Raw genomic sequence first — 19,006 nt, forward strand, 5'->3', positions numbered from 1 at the left:
GCGGCTCCGCGCCGCGGCGGCTCCGCGCCCGCCGGCATCGGCATCGGCATCCCCGCCGCCGCCGCCGCCGCCGCCGGGACCTGAGTGGCGGCCGAGCCGGCCAATGGCGGCGGCAAGTGGGCGGTGCCGACGGCGCCGATTGGCGGCGGCGCGGAGCTGTCGCGGCGCCCGGTGCTGCCGGCCCCGCCGCCCCCGGCCGAGCCGGTCCGCGCAGCGCGGAGACGGAGCGGCGCGCCGCTGCCCTGCCCCCGGGGCGCTGCTTTGCCTTTTGTTTTCCCCTTTTGTATCTATATTTTTATTGTAATTCTTTTATTTTTTTTATTTTTTTTTGTCCTCCCTCCCCGCGCTGGAACCCCGCCGCACCTCCACCGGCCCGGCGGTGCTGACCGGGCAGCGGAGCCGTCCGGCAGCGGCCGGGGCCGCGGCCGAGGCTCCGCCGCCGCTTGGCCTCAGTGCGGGCGTGGCTCCGGGCGAGGGGCTCCGCCGGCCGCCGCCTGCTTCTCCCGGTGTGTCCCCCCCCCGGTGCTTCCCTGCCGGTCCCGGGCTGACGGCGGGTGGGCAGAAATCCCGGAGCGGGGTTGGCAGCCGCGGGAGGGCGGCCCGCCGCCCTGCTCCCCCGCCCCCCGCCCGCTTCTCCACCGGGAGCCCGGCGGGACTACAATTCCCGGCACCCCCCGCGCGGCGCGCAGCCTCCCTGCGCGGCCGAACTACAACTCCCGGCATGCCTCGCTCCCCCGGGGTCCGCCCGGCCTCCTCCCCCTTTGCCCCGCGGCGCCCCGATAAAGGTTCCGCGCCGCACGCAGCGCCGTTTGCTGAGGCGCTGCCCCCTGAGGAAGAAGGCGGCGGCGGCGGCGGGGGTAGGGGAGGCGGGAGGGGTGGGTGGGGGGGGAAGAGAGAGAGAGAGAGAGAGACGAGGAAAGCCCGGCCGCCGGGAGGGGCCCGCCGTTCCCCTCCGTGAGGGCGGAGAGACCGGGGAGCGTCAGCCTGGCAGGGGCCGAGTGTCCCCCGCGGTGGGGAGGGGATAGCGGAACGGACCCGGAGGCCATGGAGGGCGAAGGGGCCCCTTCGTGGCGGGGTCCCGGCGGGGTGATCCGCGAACTGTGCCGTTCCTTCGGTCACTACAACCGGCACTTGGCGCGGCTGCAGCACAACCTGCGTGAGACCAAGAAGTTCTTCCGCGACGTCAAGTACTCCCAGGGGCACCCCTTCGCTTCGGTGGCTTTTGGCGAGGGTCCTCCCACCGGGGCTGGGGACGGGGCCCACCGGGATGGTCCCGGGCCCGGCGGTGAGAGAGGGACCGGGGGGGGAAGTCGGGCAGGGCCTGCGGCGGGCGGGGAGGCCTGTGTTTGGGGTGTGGGAGGAAATGGAGGCGGTCTGTGGGGATAAAAGAGGGGGGCGGGGGGGGGGGTTGTGGGGTGAGGGGGCTTGTGGGGTGAGTTGTGGGCAGCGAGGGGTGGGGGGGGCTTGTGAGGGTTGGGGTACAGGTGGGAGGCGGTGGGTGGGCTGTGGGGTCTGTAATGGGGGGGTTAGATGGGTTGGGGGGGTGCATATGGAGAGCTGGGGTGCCTTGGGGGGGGTTGAGAGGCTTTGTGGGGGTGAAGTGAGCAGGCTGGGGGTGAGCGGGTGATGGGGGCTGTTGGGGAGATGGGTCCCTCTGACCATCTTTCTAACACCCCCCCCCCCCCCCCCCCGCAGCTCCCAGCCATGGGGGGGGGCTGGGAGCTGCGGGGGTGGGGGGGGTGGGTTAGGAAGATGCAGCACCCATGGCTTGTGGGGCCGGTGTTCCTCAAGGTGTGTTTGTCATGGAATTCTGTGGGAATAGCGCCAGGCTTCGTTCATCAGCTTTGTCCTCATCTGTCAGTGTTGACAAACACTGCTGCTGGTGGGAGCCCTCCTGCCATGTGCAGGTCTTCGTCTTTCCATAAGACTGTCTTGTAAGAAGAGTTTAGCGTGATGCTAAATATTTATAAAGATCTTCTTTATTCATTTCCAAATGGCTCTTGAGTCATCTCTGGCTACTTGTCCGAGGTACTTGTCCATGCTTGTCTTACACTTACAGTTCGGATTTGCAAACTGAAGTGTTGTTGAGCTTTTCTGTCAGTCTGTGTAAAAAAAAGTAGTGTTCCACCATACTGAGTCTGGCTGAGAGGGAGTTAATTCTCCTCATAGTAGCCCTCCTAGTGCTGTGCTCTGTATTGGTAGCTAGAAAGGTTTTGATAACATGCCAGTGTTTTGGCTACTGCTGAGCAGCGCTCACACAGCATCAAGGCTGTCTCTCCAGCACTCCCCCCTCACTAGTAGACTGAGGGTGGGCAAGATCTTGGGAGGGGACACAGCCCAGGACAGCTGACCCAAACTGACCGAAGGGATATTCCATACTATATGATGTCCGCTTAGCAATAAAAGCGAAGAGAAGCAGGGGGGAGAGGGGGGCAGGTGAGATTCGTTATTATGACATTTGTCTTCCGGAGCAACCACTAAATGTACTGACTCCCTGCTTCTCGGGAAGTGGCTGGGCATGGCCTGCTGATGGGAAGTAGAGAATAAATCTTTTGTTTTCCTTTGCTTCTGCATGCGGCCTTTGCTTTCGCTTTATTAAACAGTCTTTATCTTGACCCATGAGGGTTTTTTTTTCATCTTATTTCTCCCTGCCCCGTTCTGCTGAGGGGAGTGATAGAGCAGCTTGGTGGGCACCTGGTGTCCAGCCAAGGTCAACCCACCACATCTATGTAATCTGTTGGAATAGAAGTGAATAGTTTCATAAAAATGTTTGTTTACATCTTTCTGTGACTTCCAAGAAGTAGGAACTAGTTGGTTTCCCTCATTCTCTGTGGGTCTCAGTGCTGTCTGAATGGTAGCACTCCACTGGACTTGCTCTTCTATTTGGTTATTTCTTGTAAAACATTGCTAGTCAAATAGCAATTGCATCTTTGAAAGTCTGCTTATCGGGCTTTGTAGATTTGGATGCATCATTAATTAAATATTCCTGATGTAGGATACAGATTTCACCAAATATCCTGCCTGTTTCTAATACAGAGCACTTATAACCTTCTTTTTTTCCCATATACTTACCTTGACCCAGTTTGACTTTACTGCTGAATGTGTTACCAACTGGCCCTTAAGTATCAGGGCTTCAGGGAAAGGCTGACTGCTTTAGAGCTTATTCATGCAAACAGTAATAACAGTGTAGACTCTTGGTTCAGGATTTCAGACTGCAGAGGTTGTATAACATTTACTGTTCTTAAAAATAAATTGGCAGTTCTCAAACTGGCGAAGTGGTGAGATGTTCCAGGTGGGGCACAGATCAAGTTAATAAACCTGCTCCATGTTAGAAGGTGGGAAGTCATGGTGGCAGTCTTGAGGGAAGTGTGGAAAGAGGAAAGGAGAGGATGAAGAGAAGGACTTGGTATAATACTGGAGGCTGGCAGTTTTCTTAAATGAGTCAACTGCAAAGTAACTGAACCAATGATTATTATTTTTTAAGATATGGGAAGACACAAGCCTTTGCCTGAAACCCAGAGTCGTGGTATTGCTTATTACCTTTGTGCCTGAATAATCATCTTTGCACAGAGCTGCTTGTTTCTGTAAAATTTTAGTTGTGTTGTACATTTCTAGCACTCTCTGAAACTTAGTGGCTGGTAATAAAGCTTTTTTTCCCCTGTGTAACATGGGGAGATTATTTTAAGTGTTAGAGGGTTTAAGGAGCACCATTCTCGCTGACTTCAGAACTGCTTTTCCCTCAAATCTGCCCTGCCCTGCTAAGTGGTGTCAAAGTGAGAGTAATTTTGACCAAACAGCTCTGCAGACTTTTGGCAGTGCTCTGCAGTGTGCTGAGGTGTGAATGCTAATGTTTTGTGAAATACAAAGGAACTGGGAAGTGAAATGGACAGGACACTTACTGCCTATGGTTGAAGTGGAAAAATAAACTGTGAAAGTAAATTTGGATGTCTTGGAAACAAAACAAATGTGAAGAAGTTTGTTTTGAGACACCTGTGAAGCGAGTGTAACAACATAGAAAGGTAACTGCCCTTCGAATCAACGCAACTCAAGCAACCTAAAGCATGGCCCGGGTTACTCTGTCTAAAACCAGACCTAAGTATCTGCTAAGCTGAGTAGTAGCCACTGACCTTTCAGGTAAGCTGGGTCAGCCAGGGTTGGGTACTTGAAGGGGCAAATGTGTACTTGCTTTTACATCCCACCCTCCTCTGTTTAGGAGGATGACAGGCAATATTTGCCAATAAAGGATTGTCACTGACCAAATGTTCCCTCTGTGGCCTTAGTACCAGGACTTGGTCCTCATAGCAAGAGAAGTAAAATAAATTCAAGGAAAAATAATTGCCTTCCAGCTACTGTTTATGACGGGAAGGAGAAAGTCCTGTTTGCACTGTCTGCATTTCTGAAGCGTTCAACAAAATATTGTCTGGTCTCTAGGTCTGCTTTGTCATGAATAGGCTTTTAAGAATGATTTGTTAAAGTACTATGACAGTCCTGTAGCTTTAGCCTGCACAGGTCTGACAACTTTTTATTCTTGGTGCTGTTAGCTAGTGTGTTTTGTACTGACTTTCTGTAAAAAGAAAATCTTAATTAGGGGCTCAGTAGCAGATTTTACTGAAATATGTAAAGATACTAAGAAAAAAAACCAGCAACCCTGTCTTCTACTAATTGTAGTTGTTTTCTTCATTAAGTACTTGTAATAATTTGAACTCTTTGACCTAGGAACCTGAGATTGTTTGATATTTCTTTTGCCTTATTTCAGAAATTTCTGTAAACTGAGCTGTACCTCTTGTACAGATATCCACAGTCTCTCCAGAGTTTTTGTCAGCAGCTGTGGTGTTATCTTAATGAGTGTGTGCTGGGGAGAAAGCCCTAGGCTTGGTAGCCTGATGACTCCCTACATAAATGTATTTCATAGGGGGTGAGTGTATTAACCAGAGGGTTTGGAAGAGTTTTCATCCTGATGCTATATTGACTGAGAGTATATACCCTGGTTAAAATGTGACTGCTCTGCCTATATTGCTGTGATCCTCAAAAGGTTAGGACTCCTATTGTGCTGTTAGGTGTGTCAACATAAGAAGATGGCTTTTAAGACTAGATAATGTGTGGAGAGGTGGTCAGGAGGGTACTTGTGAAATAACTCCTCATATAGATGGGAGGAGGCTCTTGCTAACAAGCTTCAAGTTAAGCAGGAGCTGAAGCTTGGTTCTGCAGACTTTGGGAGCTGCTAACGTCGTAACAGTCGCTCCTGTAGGAACTGCTTATGTTGGTGTATTGATTAGTTGTATGTGTTCTCCTGGAATTAACACCGCTGTGCTGATAGATGTGTGGTGGGGTAGAACTAAAACTGAGTGCGTTAATTGTATGTCTTGTAGTAGTCAAAGCATGCTGTAAGACATCGCCAGCACCACAGAAATGTAAGGATTTCTATGAAAGGTATCGGTATTTGCAATAAGAAGCGTGAGGGTCTGGCCTTATTTAGGCAGTGTTGTCCGCATGTATTATTGAAAATAGAATAGAAAGATAAGTGAGACTGGCAGTGTAGTTGGCCATCCTTGAAAAGGGGATGAGTAAATGCTTAGGGCTTCGGTAGATTCCATAAATTCAGCTTAAGATTCTTCTTCCAAGTGTTTGACTGAATTTTGAGATGAGTCTTGGTGAGAGACGTCCTTGTTCTTGGACAGGCCTCCTTTCATCAAAAGGAGCTTAATAGGATGCACGCGCTTAAGGACTCCCCTTGCAGCCATTTTTTTGAAGTGTTTATCACATGTCTCCAAATGATACAGTATTTGGATACAGTATGTAGCACCAGCTAAAATATTGGCAAAAGTCCTGTCACAAACAGGGGCTGCTCACATAGATGTGGGAATATCGCTACATCTCTTCAGTAAGCAAATTCTAAATCTACTTTTTGTTAGGTAACACAGGAGGTCATATTCCTCCCAACTTGAATTCTTGATGTTCAGGTTAATGATATCACGTATTAAGTACTGAATGAGTGTTTTTACCCTGTGTCTTATTCTGATGTGCAGAAATAGCGACATACTTTCTGCAATGCAGAATATGAGCAATAGCTCCATTGCTGTGCAACTCGCTTCAGGTTTGAGACCTTGAGGTCACTGTAAGATAATCCGGTGATAGATTCACGCAGGGTTGAAACCACTGCCATGAGTTGGGTGCCTTGATGGTGCAGTGGGTTAGTTGTGATACGGCTGAGTCTTGCTTTTGGTGCTGCTTCCAGGTTTGTACTTCACATACTTGGAATATTGCAGTGTGACATAATGTTAAATGTAATGGCTTCATTACTGATACCACTTGTAGTAAACTTGTTGAATAAATGCTGATCCACAGGGTGGTTGTGTGCATGAAAAGATGAAGGGTGTTTTAAAGATGTAGTATTTATATATCCATCTGTGCTTCGATGATTTCAGCTAAGCTGCTGTATTTCAATCATTTTGTGCTGGCATTAAGTACCCATAAATACAGAGGCTGCCCAGAATGAGGAGAGGGTGCAATCTGCCTCTTCTTTTCTTTTCAAAAGCCTGTGCAGAGAAGGCTTCATGGCCTGTACAATGCCTTCTGAATTGCTTTTTTCATGCTCGGTAGCTGAAGAGTGCGCCTGAATTCCAGTTGAAGTTTCAATAGCTGTAACCAGATCAAAGAAATTCTTTATCTTGTAGATGAAGGCTTAAATGTTGCTATTTGTGGGGTTTTGCTGATTTTTATCTTTTGTGAGCTGCTAGCCAGATTCTGCCCTTAGTCACTTGATGTGGCCACTCTGCTATGGTTGTGGATCTTGAAAGGCTTGTTTAAGAAACAGTTATGAAGAGTCATGCTTCAAGAAGTGATGTCTCCCTCAACCTTTTCCAAACTGTTGGTTTATGGGGGTCAGCATTTGGGGCTGTGTGGGGCAGAGGTGCAGGAGAGGGGCTTGCTGAGGCACAGAGAGGGTTTCCCCTTAGTGTAGAGTGGAGTGGAAGGACGACTCTGATGGAGAGAACTCCTCCAGCAGTCCTATTTCCAGACTGCAGATTTGAAGGAATGGTAAATCTTGGGCAAGATGTTAAAGAAGCCTTAAACTGGGTCTAAGACACAACCAATTACACATGGTGTTGCTCCTGCTTTGAATGATTCTAATTAAAATGGAAGAATGGAGTGCTATCAGAATGCGGGCTAGAATAGCTGTTGTACATTATCTTTAATTTGGTTGGTAGTGTTGAGGAATATCTTGGTATATGAGAGTATCTTGTTTTCTCGGGGCTTGAGATGCTGAAACAATTCTGCATGCCAGAACGTGACTCATTAAAAGAATTTTAATAGCCCTGGTGAAATGGGACCTTCCCCTACAAAATCCCTGCTGGTGCTTCTCTGCTGTATTGTATTTAAGTCTATCTTTAAACTGTCGTTCTTATCAGTTTGCCTGATATCGGGGCAATCGTACTGGTTTATAGCTTTCAGATTTGGCAGTTCTGTTGGGAACTGGTGTCTCCATTTGCCATTTCATTCTTGGGTGCCATCTGCCTTCAGATCTGGGAACATGGGCTAGCTTTCTGGCTGTGGTGGAACACTAGCTGTTTTGTACTCACGGGGATTGTGCTGAAGTGCAGCAGATGGGGAATTTGTTTGTATCCATTTTTTTTGTACTACCAGAATTATTCTGTTGCTATGCCTAAGGTAACGCAAAGCTGCTTAGACTTCAGCTTAGATGACTGAGCTTGGGAAAAACTGTATTTAGGACTTGTAAAAGAATACAGAAGCTAAATTCAGTACCGAGACTGAATTAATGTAGTAAGGCAAATGCTAGGAGTTGCAGCATCATGGACTAAGAATTCAAAGGGCCTGACTAGTGGGATGGTACAACTGATGCTTCGGATGGAAGATGGGTAAGGAGAGTGATTACAAGGAGTCCTGCTACTCGCAAGAAGATACAGATGTTGAGTAATTTCCTTTTGTAGCTTAAACGTTATTCTTAATAAGAATATCTGGCAAACTGTGCCTATTTAGTTCAACTGTATAGGTTAGGAAAGATGTGTACTGTTAATGTGATCAAAGGAATGAAGCCGTTTCTTATGGTGTTTTAGACTGCCTAGGAGCCTTCTGGCTGCTAGCAAAGAGTGTCTTCCCTTGGGCTCATCTCTATGCAGGCTGGTGAAAGCGTGACAGTTTCTTTAGATGCTGTGATTGTATTTCCGTCATAGGGAATTGCTGGCAGAGGCTATTAGTTCTGCTACCATGTCTCAGCAAACTTGGTCTTGTCATGTGCTTCATGTAGAGAAGCAATTTTGCAAGAATGCCTTTCCTTTAGGCTAGGAAGGAGCTTTTACTGCTTTAATGTCAATGTTCCTAGAGTTTGGTCAACAAGCTTGTGCAGTAATACCCTCAGGATTTGGTAGATGCAAAGTATTTGACATTTTTAAGTGTGTGGGTGGAACTGTCACCGATTCATAGTTGATTGAATTTATTTCTGGTATGTGACAGGAATGTTCTGTACAGCCAAACCATCAAAACTTGGGAAGAGTTAGCCTTAGTGACCCATTGGGCCTCCTTGAACTCTGAAGCAAGGCGAAACACTGTTCCAACCCAAGGCAAAATTAGCCCTTTGGTTGTTTCAACCTTGACAACTGTTTTCTCTTGACTTTTAGGCCCTACCATTCATCTTCCACTAACCTGCTGAAGAGAGCTCTGTGTAAACACTTCCCAGTGAAATAGGTGGGGAGAACAGTAACAAATTGTCTCAATGGCTTTGTGAGAATCAACCTACTGTGGACCTCTGTGTTGGTGCAGAAATGCTGAATTGCTGACACTAGTTTCAGAATGCATAAGCAAATTCTTGGTGCTATGTGGGTTTCTTGGCGGGTTGAGGGGCAGCAATGTCTGAACTTTTGCGTTCAGCTGGCTTAGAGATACGAGACTTATTGTTCAGCCGACCTGTTCTAATTCAGTCTGCCCTCAATTTTAGGGCAGAATTTCATTTCCTTCCCTCGCCATGAGGAAGAGCATCTCCAGCGGACTGTGAGCTGGCACCCTTGCCTTCTGATTCTTGGCCAGAACTGTAATGCCAAATGCCAGTTACTCAACATACTGCTGGGTGAGAAGCTGCTCCCTACCACCAAAATCAGCAATGAGGAGAATTGTAAGAGGCGACGGATCCGTTTCACGCATGGGACACAAACACGGATTAGCCTAGCGCTGCCTGAGCAGTATGAACTGGTCCATATGATGGCAGCCCACCGAGGGCACTGGGACACGATACCAGAGGAGGACTTAGAAATTCATGGGGACAGCGAAGATCCCGCTCACCGGATAGCAGAGCTGGAGGTCATGCTGCCGTACTCACTACTAAAGGTAACTAGGTGTCCATGTACCATTGTTGTAGTGAACTTGAGATGTAACATTTATAGTCCCTAATAAAGCTAATGGTGTAAACTCTCAAGCATAGGAATTTTTTTTAATTAAAGAGAAGTTGTAAGTCTGGTGTTAGGATTTTAATTGAGCATCGCTGTCTATGCTGGTGTGCTTTTGTTTCAATGTTGACTCTTAGCATTATCATTCCTGTGTAATGTTTCCATCCATCTCAGAAGCCAAGCTTACTCAGATGTAACTCCAAGTGTCTCCTAAAATTTTTCTCCAGTTTCAAGGTCATTCAGAGTTAGCTTTGCTGTCTGATAGTAGCTAGAAGCTGTCGTACAAGGATATGTACTTTTTTATCTCTGTCCTGAAGAGCTTGTTGTCGGAAAAAAAGCTTCTTAATTCCAACATCTGATAAAGTGACCTGACTTCATTTGAGAGGGTGGCTTTTTACATTTCTGTGGTGTCAGTGGAAATTGAAGGTGTTAAGAACAAGAAGGTGGGAGTCTGTTCTCAGTGCTGTTTCTAATGTTGTTAGTATCTGTGACTTTCCTTTTACTTGTCCATAAAACGTGTTCCTTTCCTGCAAGTGTTGCAGTTTGGTGTTTGGGAAATATCTGTAAAGGTGGGGGTTGTATTTCATAGCTTTTTATAACTTCTGTTGCATTTCATATCTTATGTAGAGTCTTTGTTGTTGCAGTCTAATACTTCTGCAGCGTGTGTTTGGCTGTTGAATATCTGGAATAGATAATTAATTCTTAAATATAAATTGTTTAAGTGCAAAGAATATGATCTGTTGTCACATAAGTAAGAGTATGAACTTCATTGTTGAACAATAAAGTAGCAAGGTAATTTTTTTCTGGACCTATGAATCAAGACGTGATTGTACATAGGCGGAAAATGAAGACCCAGTCTATCTTCATCAGTTTGAAATACATTTTACAAACCCAGACTGTAGCTAAACTTAAGCCTATCCTAATGAGGTCAGCTGAGTCAATGCTACGTTGTAGTGCATTTGTGGCTTCCAGTATCCACTGAAAGAGAACAGAAGTGCCGTGTTTGTATAAACTGTATGTGAGGCACCCACTACTTTGCGAAAGAGTACCAGATCAGCTGCTGGTGCTGCAAAGCAAATGCCTGTTCTGGATCTTCTGCTTCTAAAATCCTGCCTTGCTATGCATAAAAGAGTATTTAGCTTTACATTTATTTTACTTGGTTACGTTTTTATTTGGGCCAGTTCAGACACACTGCAGTTTACAACCCTCTTTCAGATTTCTCATGTAAGTGACAAAGATCTCTCTGTCTGGCTTTGGTTATATTTAGGACACTTAGATGAAAACAGCTAGTCAGCTTAATCTGAAAAGGGTTGGTGAAATAAAAAGCTCTTCCAATAGAAGGAGAGAGGGTGAATCACAGCTAGCTTCAGATTGATTCCTTACATGAATTTAATGGGCTAAAGGAAGAACAAAAATTTTTTTAAGGCTGTTAGGAGAACATAATGTGTTTTGGCAGGTAATTGGGCTAGGGATAGCTTCCTGTTAAATTACAGGAGTCTGACCTCCTGTTGAGAGACCTGTGGGTTTTTCCACCCTTCTACCTGATGTGCATTCTCCATACAGCTCAGTATACACCACGCCAACAAAGTTTTTTAAGTAAATACCTGCTAGTTATGGACACTACTTCTGTAACTGATGGAGTATATATCTGGAGCAATAATGGATGAGGTTTTTCAGACACTGTCCAAAGTTGCATGTCTGTAGAACTACTCTGAAGGAACTTCTGCTTTTTCTTAACTTGTGAAACAAAACTAGCGGTTTAATAATTTGCGTGCTTGATGATAACATGATATTCAGTACAGATCTTAAGGATTTAGATTTGCCCAGGAACCAAATAATTTGGGGGAGCTCAGCACCTTTTAGGCAGAGGGGGAAGGAAATCAATCTAAATTTTACCCCACTTGTTACCTAGAATCCCTGTATTTTTATCTATTTGTTTTTCTCCCAGCAGCAGAGCGCTTATAAGTAGTACTGTGTTTCGTGATAACCTTACGTTCCAGATATTCAAACACCTTACTAGTGTTTGAAGAAACATTTGCAGGTCCTTACTGTGGGCTTGAACAGTTATAGGAGATGAGAATTTCATTTGTGGATTTCTGTTTGAAATCATATTCATTCCCCATAGTGAGGTCACTTATCTACCAGTAGGCTACCATCAAAGGAGCTGTCGGTGACTTAAGGGCCTGGGGAATGTTGTGCAGCTTTTTAGGCCTAAGCATCTCTTACCAAGAGACTTAGTTGCACAGACTGGCTTGGACACCTAGATTACATGGTGCTGTTTTGTGCAGGCACTTAATGCCGAATCAGGCTTCTTGGTGTAGATACTTGTTTGCTAAATCCAAACTCATTAGCCATTAGTCCAGTAAAAAAAGGCTAAATTATTTGTTAGGTTAACAGTATCCAAATATTAACTAAACTACTTTTTTTACTTGGAGAAAAATTCGATACAAGTGTAGAATATACCACTTTTTAATATTGAACTGCCAGTGGAGCACCCTGAGTTTTCTTGTTTAGTCTGATATCTAGGGCGGGACCATGCTTGCTTTTCTGTGTTACTGAAGGAAGTCTTAATCAAAACTTGTTTCACAGAAAAGGGGGTGAGGAGGAGGGAGCCAAAAATTTCATTTGTGTGGGTCAGCTGCTGTGAGAACACTACCTTGTGCTAATAGGTATGTGAACTTAGTTATTTTTAAACGTAAGATATCAGGGAAGGAAAAACTTTGGCAAAGCTGCTGTATTCCTTGGGGATCACTGTGCACAGGAATGCATCTAGGTCATGGGGAATAATCCATATAGGCAGACAGATTATTAGATTTATAGTGGGAGTAAACAGTTGGCTCTTTCCCTAAATCTTATCAGCTGTGCCTGGAAGCTGAAATGGACTTCTATGAAGTATTGGGTTTCACCTGGATGGTACAGCTGAATGGGAGGAGGTTAACTGGGGTGAAAGCTTCCTTTTTCATGCCTTTGTCTTGCTTTGTGCTTCATGCAAATTTGAGTCTTGGGCTGAAAAGTTTTAGCCAGGGCTTGTAGGGAAAGAAAAATTTTCAGCTGCTCTGACAAAGCTGGAAAATGAATGAAGAAATACAAGATGGTTCTATGAGCTCTAACAGAAGAATTAGTTTGGGTTTGCATTTCTTCAGGTACTATAGTAGTGATGCAGGTCATATGAATTAGTAGCTGTTACAAGTAGCAAAGAATGTGGTTAAGTACCTATTGGGTGGTTATTTTAAAGTACATCCTGCTTAAAACTTGGAAGAACATGCCCTGATCTCCTTCTTGAGGGTATTTTTAACATGTTTGGTTGTGGCATTAACACAGAAAACTGAAAAGCTTTCGTGCTGGCTGAGACACTCTTCCTTCCATGTAGCATCATCTTACTTTGGGGTGTGCTGAGGTGCTTCTGCCATGTACCAGCATTGAATAGCTGAAGTTGTCTTCATCTGTCCCTTTATGCTGGCATAAATGAGGGTAGAAGATACTGAAAATGCCAGCACCATGAAATTTTTTTCCACCCATGTGAAACCTGTTCTCTGTTTCTAGTTTTGCTCGCTTAGTAATATGTCTTTTACAGAGGAAGAATTCATGGTCAGAAAGAGCTTTGCTTCTCGGACTGTTTCATGAGTGTGTATACCTCACAGGTTTTCTTGGGCTGGCCCTTCCAGCAAAGGTAAAACGAAATTCCCTGATGAAGTGCGGTTCAGAGTCATTGCACAAAATCAAAGCAATTGTGTTCTGTAAAGGACAGCAGTGTTTGCTGCAGACCAGAGGTATAGTTCAGTTTTCTTACCTGGGATTCTCTCCAGATTAGAGTTACTGATCTTCTGACTTGGATCCCCATGGAAATAGAACAAGCTGGCAAGATATCAGAAAAATGGGGGGCGGGAAGAAAAAAGTTCTGAGTAGAACCTAGGGATATATATGTAGCACAGATTAATAGGGAGGCAATGAAATTAGCTCACATATGTAATAAATGCAGTAACTGTCAGACATCAGTGATTCACAGACTATTCTTGGAAGGTAGAGTATTCAAATTGGCTTAGAAAAAGAGTGAGCTGGGCCTTCAGTCATAATTTGCTTGGTAGGAGTTTGGGTAAAAATCTGACTAAATGGGGTTAGCTTCTCAACACCTCAGTTAACTAAGCAAACAGTGATTAAACTGCCCGAAGCCTAGCAAAATAGGACAAGGTCCTCTTGGGATGTAGCAAATAAATGCTTTTTAACTGATCTGGAAATGAGGAATTATCTGTTGACTTAGTAAAATGGCACACTTCAGTGGTCCCTGAATGCATTTATTGAGACTCCGCTTGTCTTATTGTAGGTCAAGACCTACTTGATCCTTGATTTTAATTTTTGTTCTGGCATATGGGATGCAGTGGTCATCCTGGCATTGCAATTCTGAATCCATAAACGAGTATGTAGTGTGTCTGCATGTAAACTATCTTTTTTGTATTGCTGTTGACAGCACCTCTGCATCCTATTTTAAGTGGAAGAGCTGTAACTCTGATATTTGTGTACCTGATGTTCAGATTGCTGAGTGGGAGGCTTTGATATTTTAAAAAGGGCCTTTTAGTTAAGGAAAATAGGAATGCAGTTACTTGACAGCAATTTCATGCTTACAGCTCTGTCAGAAGTGTTCAAGTGTGTTTAGCAGTGTGACTTTGTGAGAACCAGCTTAAAAATTTTAGGAATCCAGTGTAAGTCATAGGTATTCCCCAAAGGAAGACTTGATCCCTAATAGTATGAAGCTGCATAGACAGTGCTTAGACTTCTGTAGCACATTTTAAAAAAAAAAAAAAAAAAAAAAGGAGTGGGCAAGAAATGTTGCTAATGTTCTTTGGAAAAGTCTGAGAGGCCTCTATGGAAACAGAAGGACCAGTTGCTCATGCTGTGTTGGGTTGTGTGTGTTGGTTTTCTCCCTGTCTCCTAGAGACAGCACTGGCTTCCTCCTTTGTTTACAGTCGCTGATGTGAGTCATCCGTCCTGGTGAATATTGCAGCGCTGCACATCCCATTCTGCCTAACCTCCTGTGCATCAGACAGGTTTGAGTTCGGTGCCGCGGAGTGCCATGGCAGCAATGACTTCGTCTTAGCTCTAAGAGCAGTTGGGAGATGTGTTCAAGTCTTTTGTTTTTCTGATGGAGAAAAATGATTGAAGAATTCTTAATTATCATCCCCTGTTATGAGTCAAGAAGATGGCACTTAAACTCTCTCTTCAGTTCAAAGCCTTTGACGCTTTCTTTCCTTATTTTAGTAGAGTGATATATTCAATTCTAACACTTCTTGCATGCCCAAAGGTGAATCTTGTCTCCTTCCTTAGAAGGGAAGGAAGCAGGTTTCAGAACTAGCCCTTTTTAATAGGGTTAGTAAGAAGTGATGTTAGCAGGAGCATACGACCAAAGCAGTGAAACTGTGCAGTAAGAAAATAAGTAAATAGAATAAATCTCTCAGCTTTCGGTTGGATTTGAAGAACGTCGTAACGAAGGTTTTCACAACCATCTGTTCCTCCTTGTCTGTCCTTTGGCTGTGAACTCTTTGGAATCGGTTTTTGTACTGCCTTTGTCTTGGCAGTAGTTGCTAGTGTAGTGCTTTCTACCGTTGGAAGCTATGCTAAAAACTGACAGCATGGATATCTCCTCAAAGAGCTGCAGATCTGCTAGACATCAATGGGAGAGGTTGTTGCAAAATGGTACATGTATAAGCTAAAGCATGACAGCTATTCTGCAATAGCGCTTATCTGGGAAACTTGTTCTAAGTTTTGTTCTGAACTAGGCTAAAACTCAAAGGCACTTGGTACAAAACAAGAGTTTTGGAGTCAGTGGGCACTAATCCATGTCTGGCTGCATCCCTGCAAGAGGTCTATGAGCAGCCTTGCAGGTAGGCTATATACTAAAGCATGGTGCTGTATGTGAGACACCATAACTGTTCTAAAGGGTTTGAATGTTTCTGGTTTTGTGAATGAATTACAGTGCATTTTTGCATGTATCAGTTTTTAAAAGGACAAACCTATTTTTTTTTTTACTTCCTCACTTGCTAGGAAGTGGACGTTGTGGTAGCACCATGTCGTGGATTCCAGTCTGCTGAAGCCACCTTGGGAGAGTATGTGAACCAAGTCTTGCCTGTAGTCATCTTTGCCATCAGCGAGGCTGAACTTTCTTCATCAGATGAGAACGAACTGCGTGAAATCAAAGAGAAATTCTCTTTGCCCATTTTCTTCTTCAAAGTGCCAGAATTGGGGGTTGACCTGATCTCTCCCCAAAAAACTGATAATGAAAAGTCCTCTCTTTACTGCCAGCTGATGGACTTGGAGTACCTGAGTACCAGCCACTGCAGCTGTGGGGCACCTGGTCCTGATGCCGATGCCCAAAGCATGCTGGTGGAGCAGTTTGAGAAGCTCCGTCTCCTAAGCACTTTTTCCAGGCAGGTGCTTCAGAAGCATCTTGTGGAAGCAGCTACCAGTTTAAATGAGGTGCACTGCCGCTGCCTGAACATCTTCATCAATCAGGCTTTCGACATGCAGCGAGACCTGCAAATCACCCCCAAGAGGCTGGAGTATACCCGCAAGAAGGAGAATGAGCTCTATGAGTCTCTGATGAACATTGCCAACCGCAAACAAGAGGAGATGAAGGACATGATCATAGAGACTCTTAGCAATATGAAAGAGGAGCTCTTGGAGGATGCTGCTAATATGGAATTCAAAGGTAACTACTGGCAGGAGAGTAATAGGAACAAAGAGGTTAGGGTCTTTAAAGGAGAGTAGCGGAGTAATATTTGCCATCTGCTAAGGCACAGTTGAATGGCAGTCTAGACAAGTGACTGCAAGAAAATTCAGAACTAATACTGCAGAAAAATCCTTCGTGTATCTCCTGGGTAAAAAGCACTGTCCTTAAATGAGAGGCCTGAACATATTAAGTCTTGGTTTCTTGCTGCACAGTTCTGGCTTAGGGTATTTTGCTTCTGTGCTTTACTTTCCTATTCTGCTGAAGGAGAAACTAACTCTTTCAACTTTGCCTCAGTGGATGTGTTGAGACTTGGGAATAAATCTGTCCTAAGAAAAAAAAGCTGTTTGAGTTTAGCAGTGAAGGCTTGATTTGTACTTTCTGCTTGATTTCTTTGAGAGAGGTTTTGCGTAAGACTTTTGGGTATAGAACCTCCTAAACTGAGATCCTTCTGGGTAGGTAAGGTTTTCCTTTTAAAATAAATCAACACAACATACTGTGCTCCTGAGGTCTACGCTTGGCATTTAGTGTGTGTTTTTGGGAAATGTGAGAATTCTCACTACATCTAGTACCAGAACTTCCAGCAACACATAAGCTGGAAGCATACAGAATGATGTGTAGACTGAGAAGGGTGAGAGGCTATCCAAATTTTGTCTGCAGGAATATGTGGTCTGTCATAAACATCAAAGTGAAGATTTGTAGGTTGATACTCCACAGCTCTTTTCTCCTCTGCTTGCTAAGCAGAGGTTTAGTATAACAGTCATTTCTGCTCTAAGGAAATGCGGTTCACTGGGCTGATGGGGAAAGATTTTTCTATTTAAAATAAAATCAGGAATATCTCTAGGCTGTTGGTTTAGAAGAAATTATTTTTTGTGAATTGATGCTCTTCTGAGGCATGAGAGAGAGCCCAAAACTCTAGATAATTTTGTTTGTCTTGACTGACTTCGTCCCAGTTTCAAACTGAGTGTTATCTCCAGGGACGAAGAGGAGGAATGATGGATTAGGTTTAATCCTGCAGGTTAGGATCTGGATCTTTTGGCTTCCACAGGTGGGAAGTGGATAAGATCTTTCCTGTTTCTTGAAATGTTTGCTTTGTAGTGCCCATATAAAATGTAGTCCTTATAAAGTGCTGCTTGTAATTGCAACATAACCTATTTACATGCTGCAAAAAAACCCCAACAAACTAGCATACGCTAACAGTATAGCGTGCCTTAATTCTACCTGTTTAGGGCTGCTGTTGCTCCATTATCAGGACAGGTAATAATAATTCCTGTATTCTGTCTGTCCCATTGTTTACAGAGCTGGAGCACTGTAGTGCCTGAGTTCAGGATTCTGTATGAGCAGGAATATGTTTAGGGGCAGCACAAGATAAAATACGTGTAGTAAATATGTGTATATGTTTATTTGCACAACAAATACGACTTGAGTGTAGCATCTTGTTGGCTATCAGTATTTGAAGTAATATCCTAAAAGAAGGCAGGTGTTATTTTGAGGAGCTAATGCCATCTGTCGATCACTGGATTTGTTTTAAGTAGGCTAGACTGTTGTTGGCCAAAATCCAGAGACAAGGTCTTCCGCTCCTGGTAGTAATGTAGTATTGCTCAGAGTGGTTACAGTGCGTGAGCAGTGATTGCTCAGTGCTTGTTTAAAAATACCAAGTGGTAATCAACCTTTTTCAAGGTACCGGGAAAAAATTTAATGTAACCAGTGTGGCTGTTATATCACTTTCTTCATAACATTCAACATCCAGCAGTGCTTATGGTTTGCAGCGTGGCCTGGAAGAATTTCCTGATCTGTACTTCTTTAGATAGAAAGACAGCTTTGTGCTTCTGCCCTTCAGTTTTTGAGATGATGGTTGACTTGTCATCACTGTACCACTGTAAGCCTGTAGTAGCTACAGAATGCTTGTATAGAGTCTATCAGGTGTTAGAGTTGAGTATCCTGTGAATTCAAACACCAGTGAATGGAAGCAAACATCACAGTATTTTCTACCTTGGTCAGATGTGATTTTTTTTTTTTAGCTTCCCTGAAATGGAGTAACCAGGTGTGTATTTGTGGAGCTACTCTAATGCTTTAGTACTTTCTATCAGAGAATACCAAATTACTCAAGGACTGGGTTTGTGACCTCATGTAAAACTGGCATTGTAGCATTAGACACGCAGACTGGCAAAAACTTAATCCTTTGCAATAGTCAGTATATGTGTTGTTCTGTTGCTTGTGAGTTTTTTTGTATGACTTGGAAACACTGTTGGCTTCACTTTATATCATCTGGGTCTAAAGTAATGAACCTCTGAAGGAGCAAGACAGCAAAAGAGCGTTTGGAGCAGAAGCTGGCTGGACTGGGGCTGTGCCATAGCTCCTTTGCAAAACATGCAAAGTAGCTCTCAGGTAGCCATTGTTGCAACAATGATACATTGAATACAAAAGATGCCTCTTTCTTTTCTTTTGTGCAGATATCATCATTCCTGAGAATGGGGAACCTGTTAGTTCCAAGGACATAAAGTGTTGTATTAAGCAAATTCAGGAACTGATTATTTCTCGGTTAAACCAAGCAGTTGCCAACAAGTTAATTAGTTCAGTGGACTATCTGCGAGAGAGCTTTGTAGGGACGCTGGAGAGATGTCTGAAGAGCCTGGAGGAGTCTTGGGAGGTTTCAGTACATCCTGCAAGGAGTTTGGAGAAGTCAAAGGATGTTTCTGTACACATCACAAGCAATTATCTCAAACAGGTATGGTGGCTTAAATGGCTGTCTAGAATATTCTTAATAGTTGTCTTTATCCCGATCCAGCAAGGGTGGTAGGAGACTGAGATGCTTAGTCAAATTAGAGGAACACAGCTCTGGAGTATGTGTGGGTCTGGTGTCATTAAAGGAGGTGCTAAAACTGGGGAA

At 44.4% G+C, this 19,006-nt stretch overlaps 1 protein-coding gene across 1 annotated transcript in view; it reads left to right on the plus strand.

The window, feature by feature from the left end:
* The first annotated feature begins 886 nt into the window (after positions 1-886).
* The window catches only part of DSTYK (dual serine/threonine and tyrosine protein kinase), a 28,262-nt gene continuing 10,142 nt past the window's right edge, over positions 887-19,006 (plus strand). The window contains exons 1-4 of the mRNA XM_069770580.1: positions 887-1,285; positions 8,954-9,339; positions 15,435-16,098; positions 18,570-18,844. Of these exons, the coding sequence (XP_069626681.1) occupies positions 1,045-1,285; positions 8,954-9,339; positions 15,435-16,098; positions 18,570-18,844 (1,566 nt within the window). The 5' untranslated portion in view covers positions 887-1,044. The remainder of the gene's footprint in view (positions 1,286-8,953; positions 9,340-15,434; positions 16,099-18,569; positions 18,845-19,006) is intronic.

The sequence above is a fragment of the Haliaeetus albicilla genome, chromosome 26 (assembly GCF_947461875.1).
Source record: "Haliaeetus albicilla chromosome 26, bHalAlb1.1, whole genome shotgun sequence".
NCBI classification, from domain to species: domain Eukaryota; kingdom Metazoa; phylum Chordata; class Aves; order Accipitriformes; family Accipitridae; genus Haliaeetus; species Haliaeetus albicilla.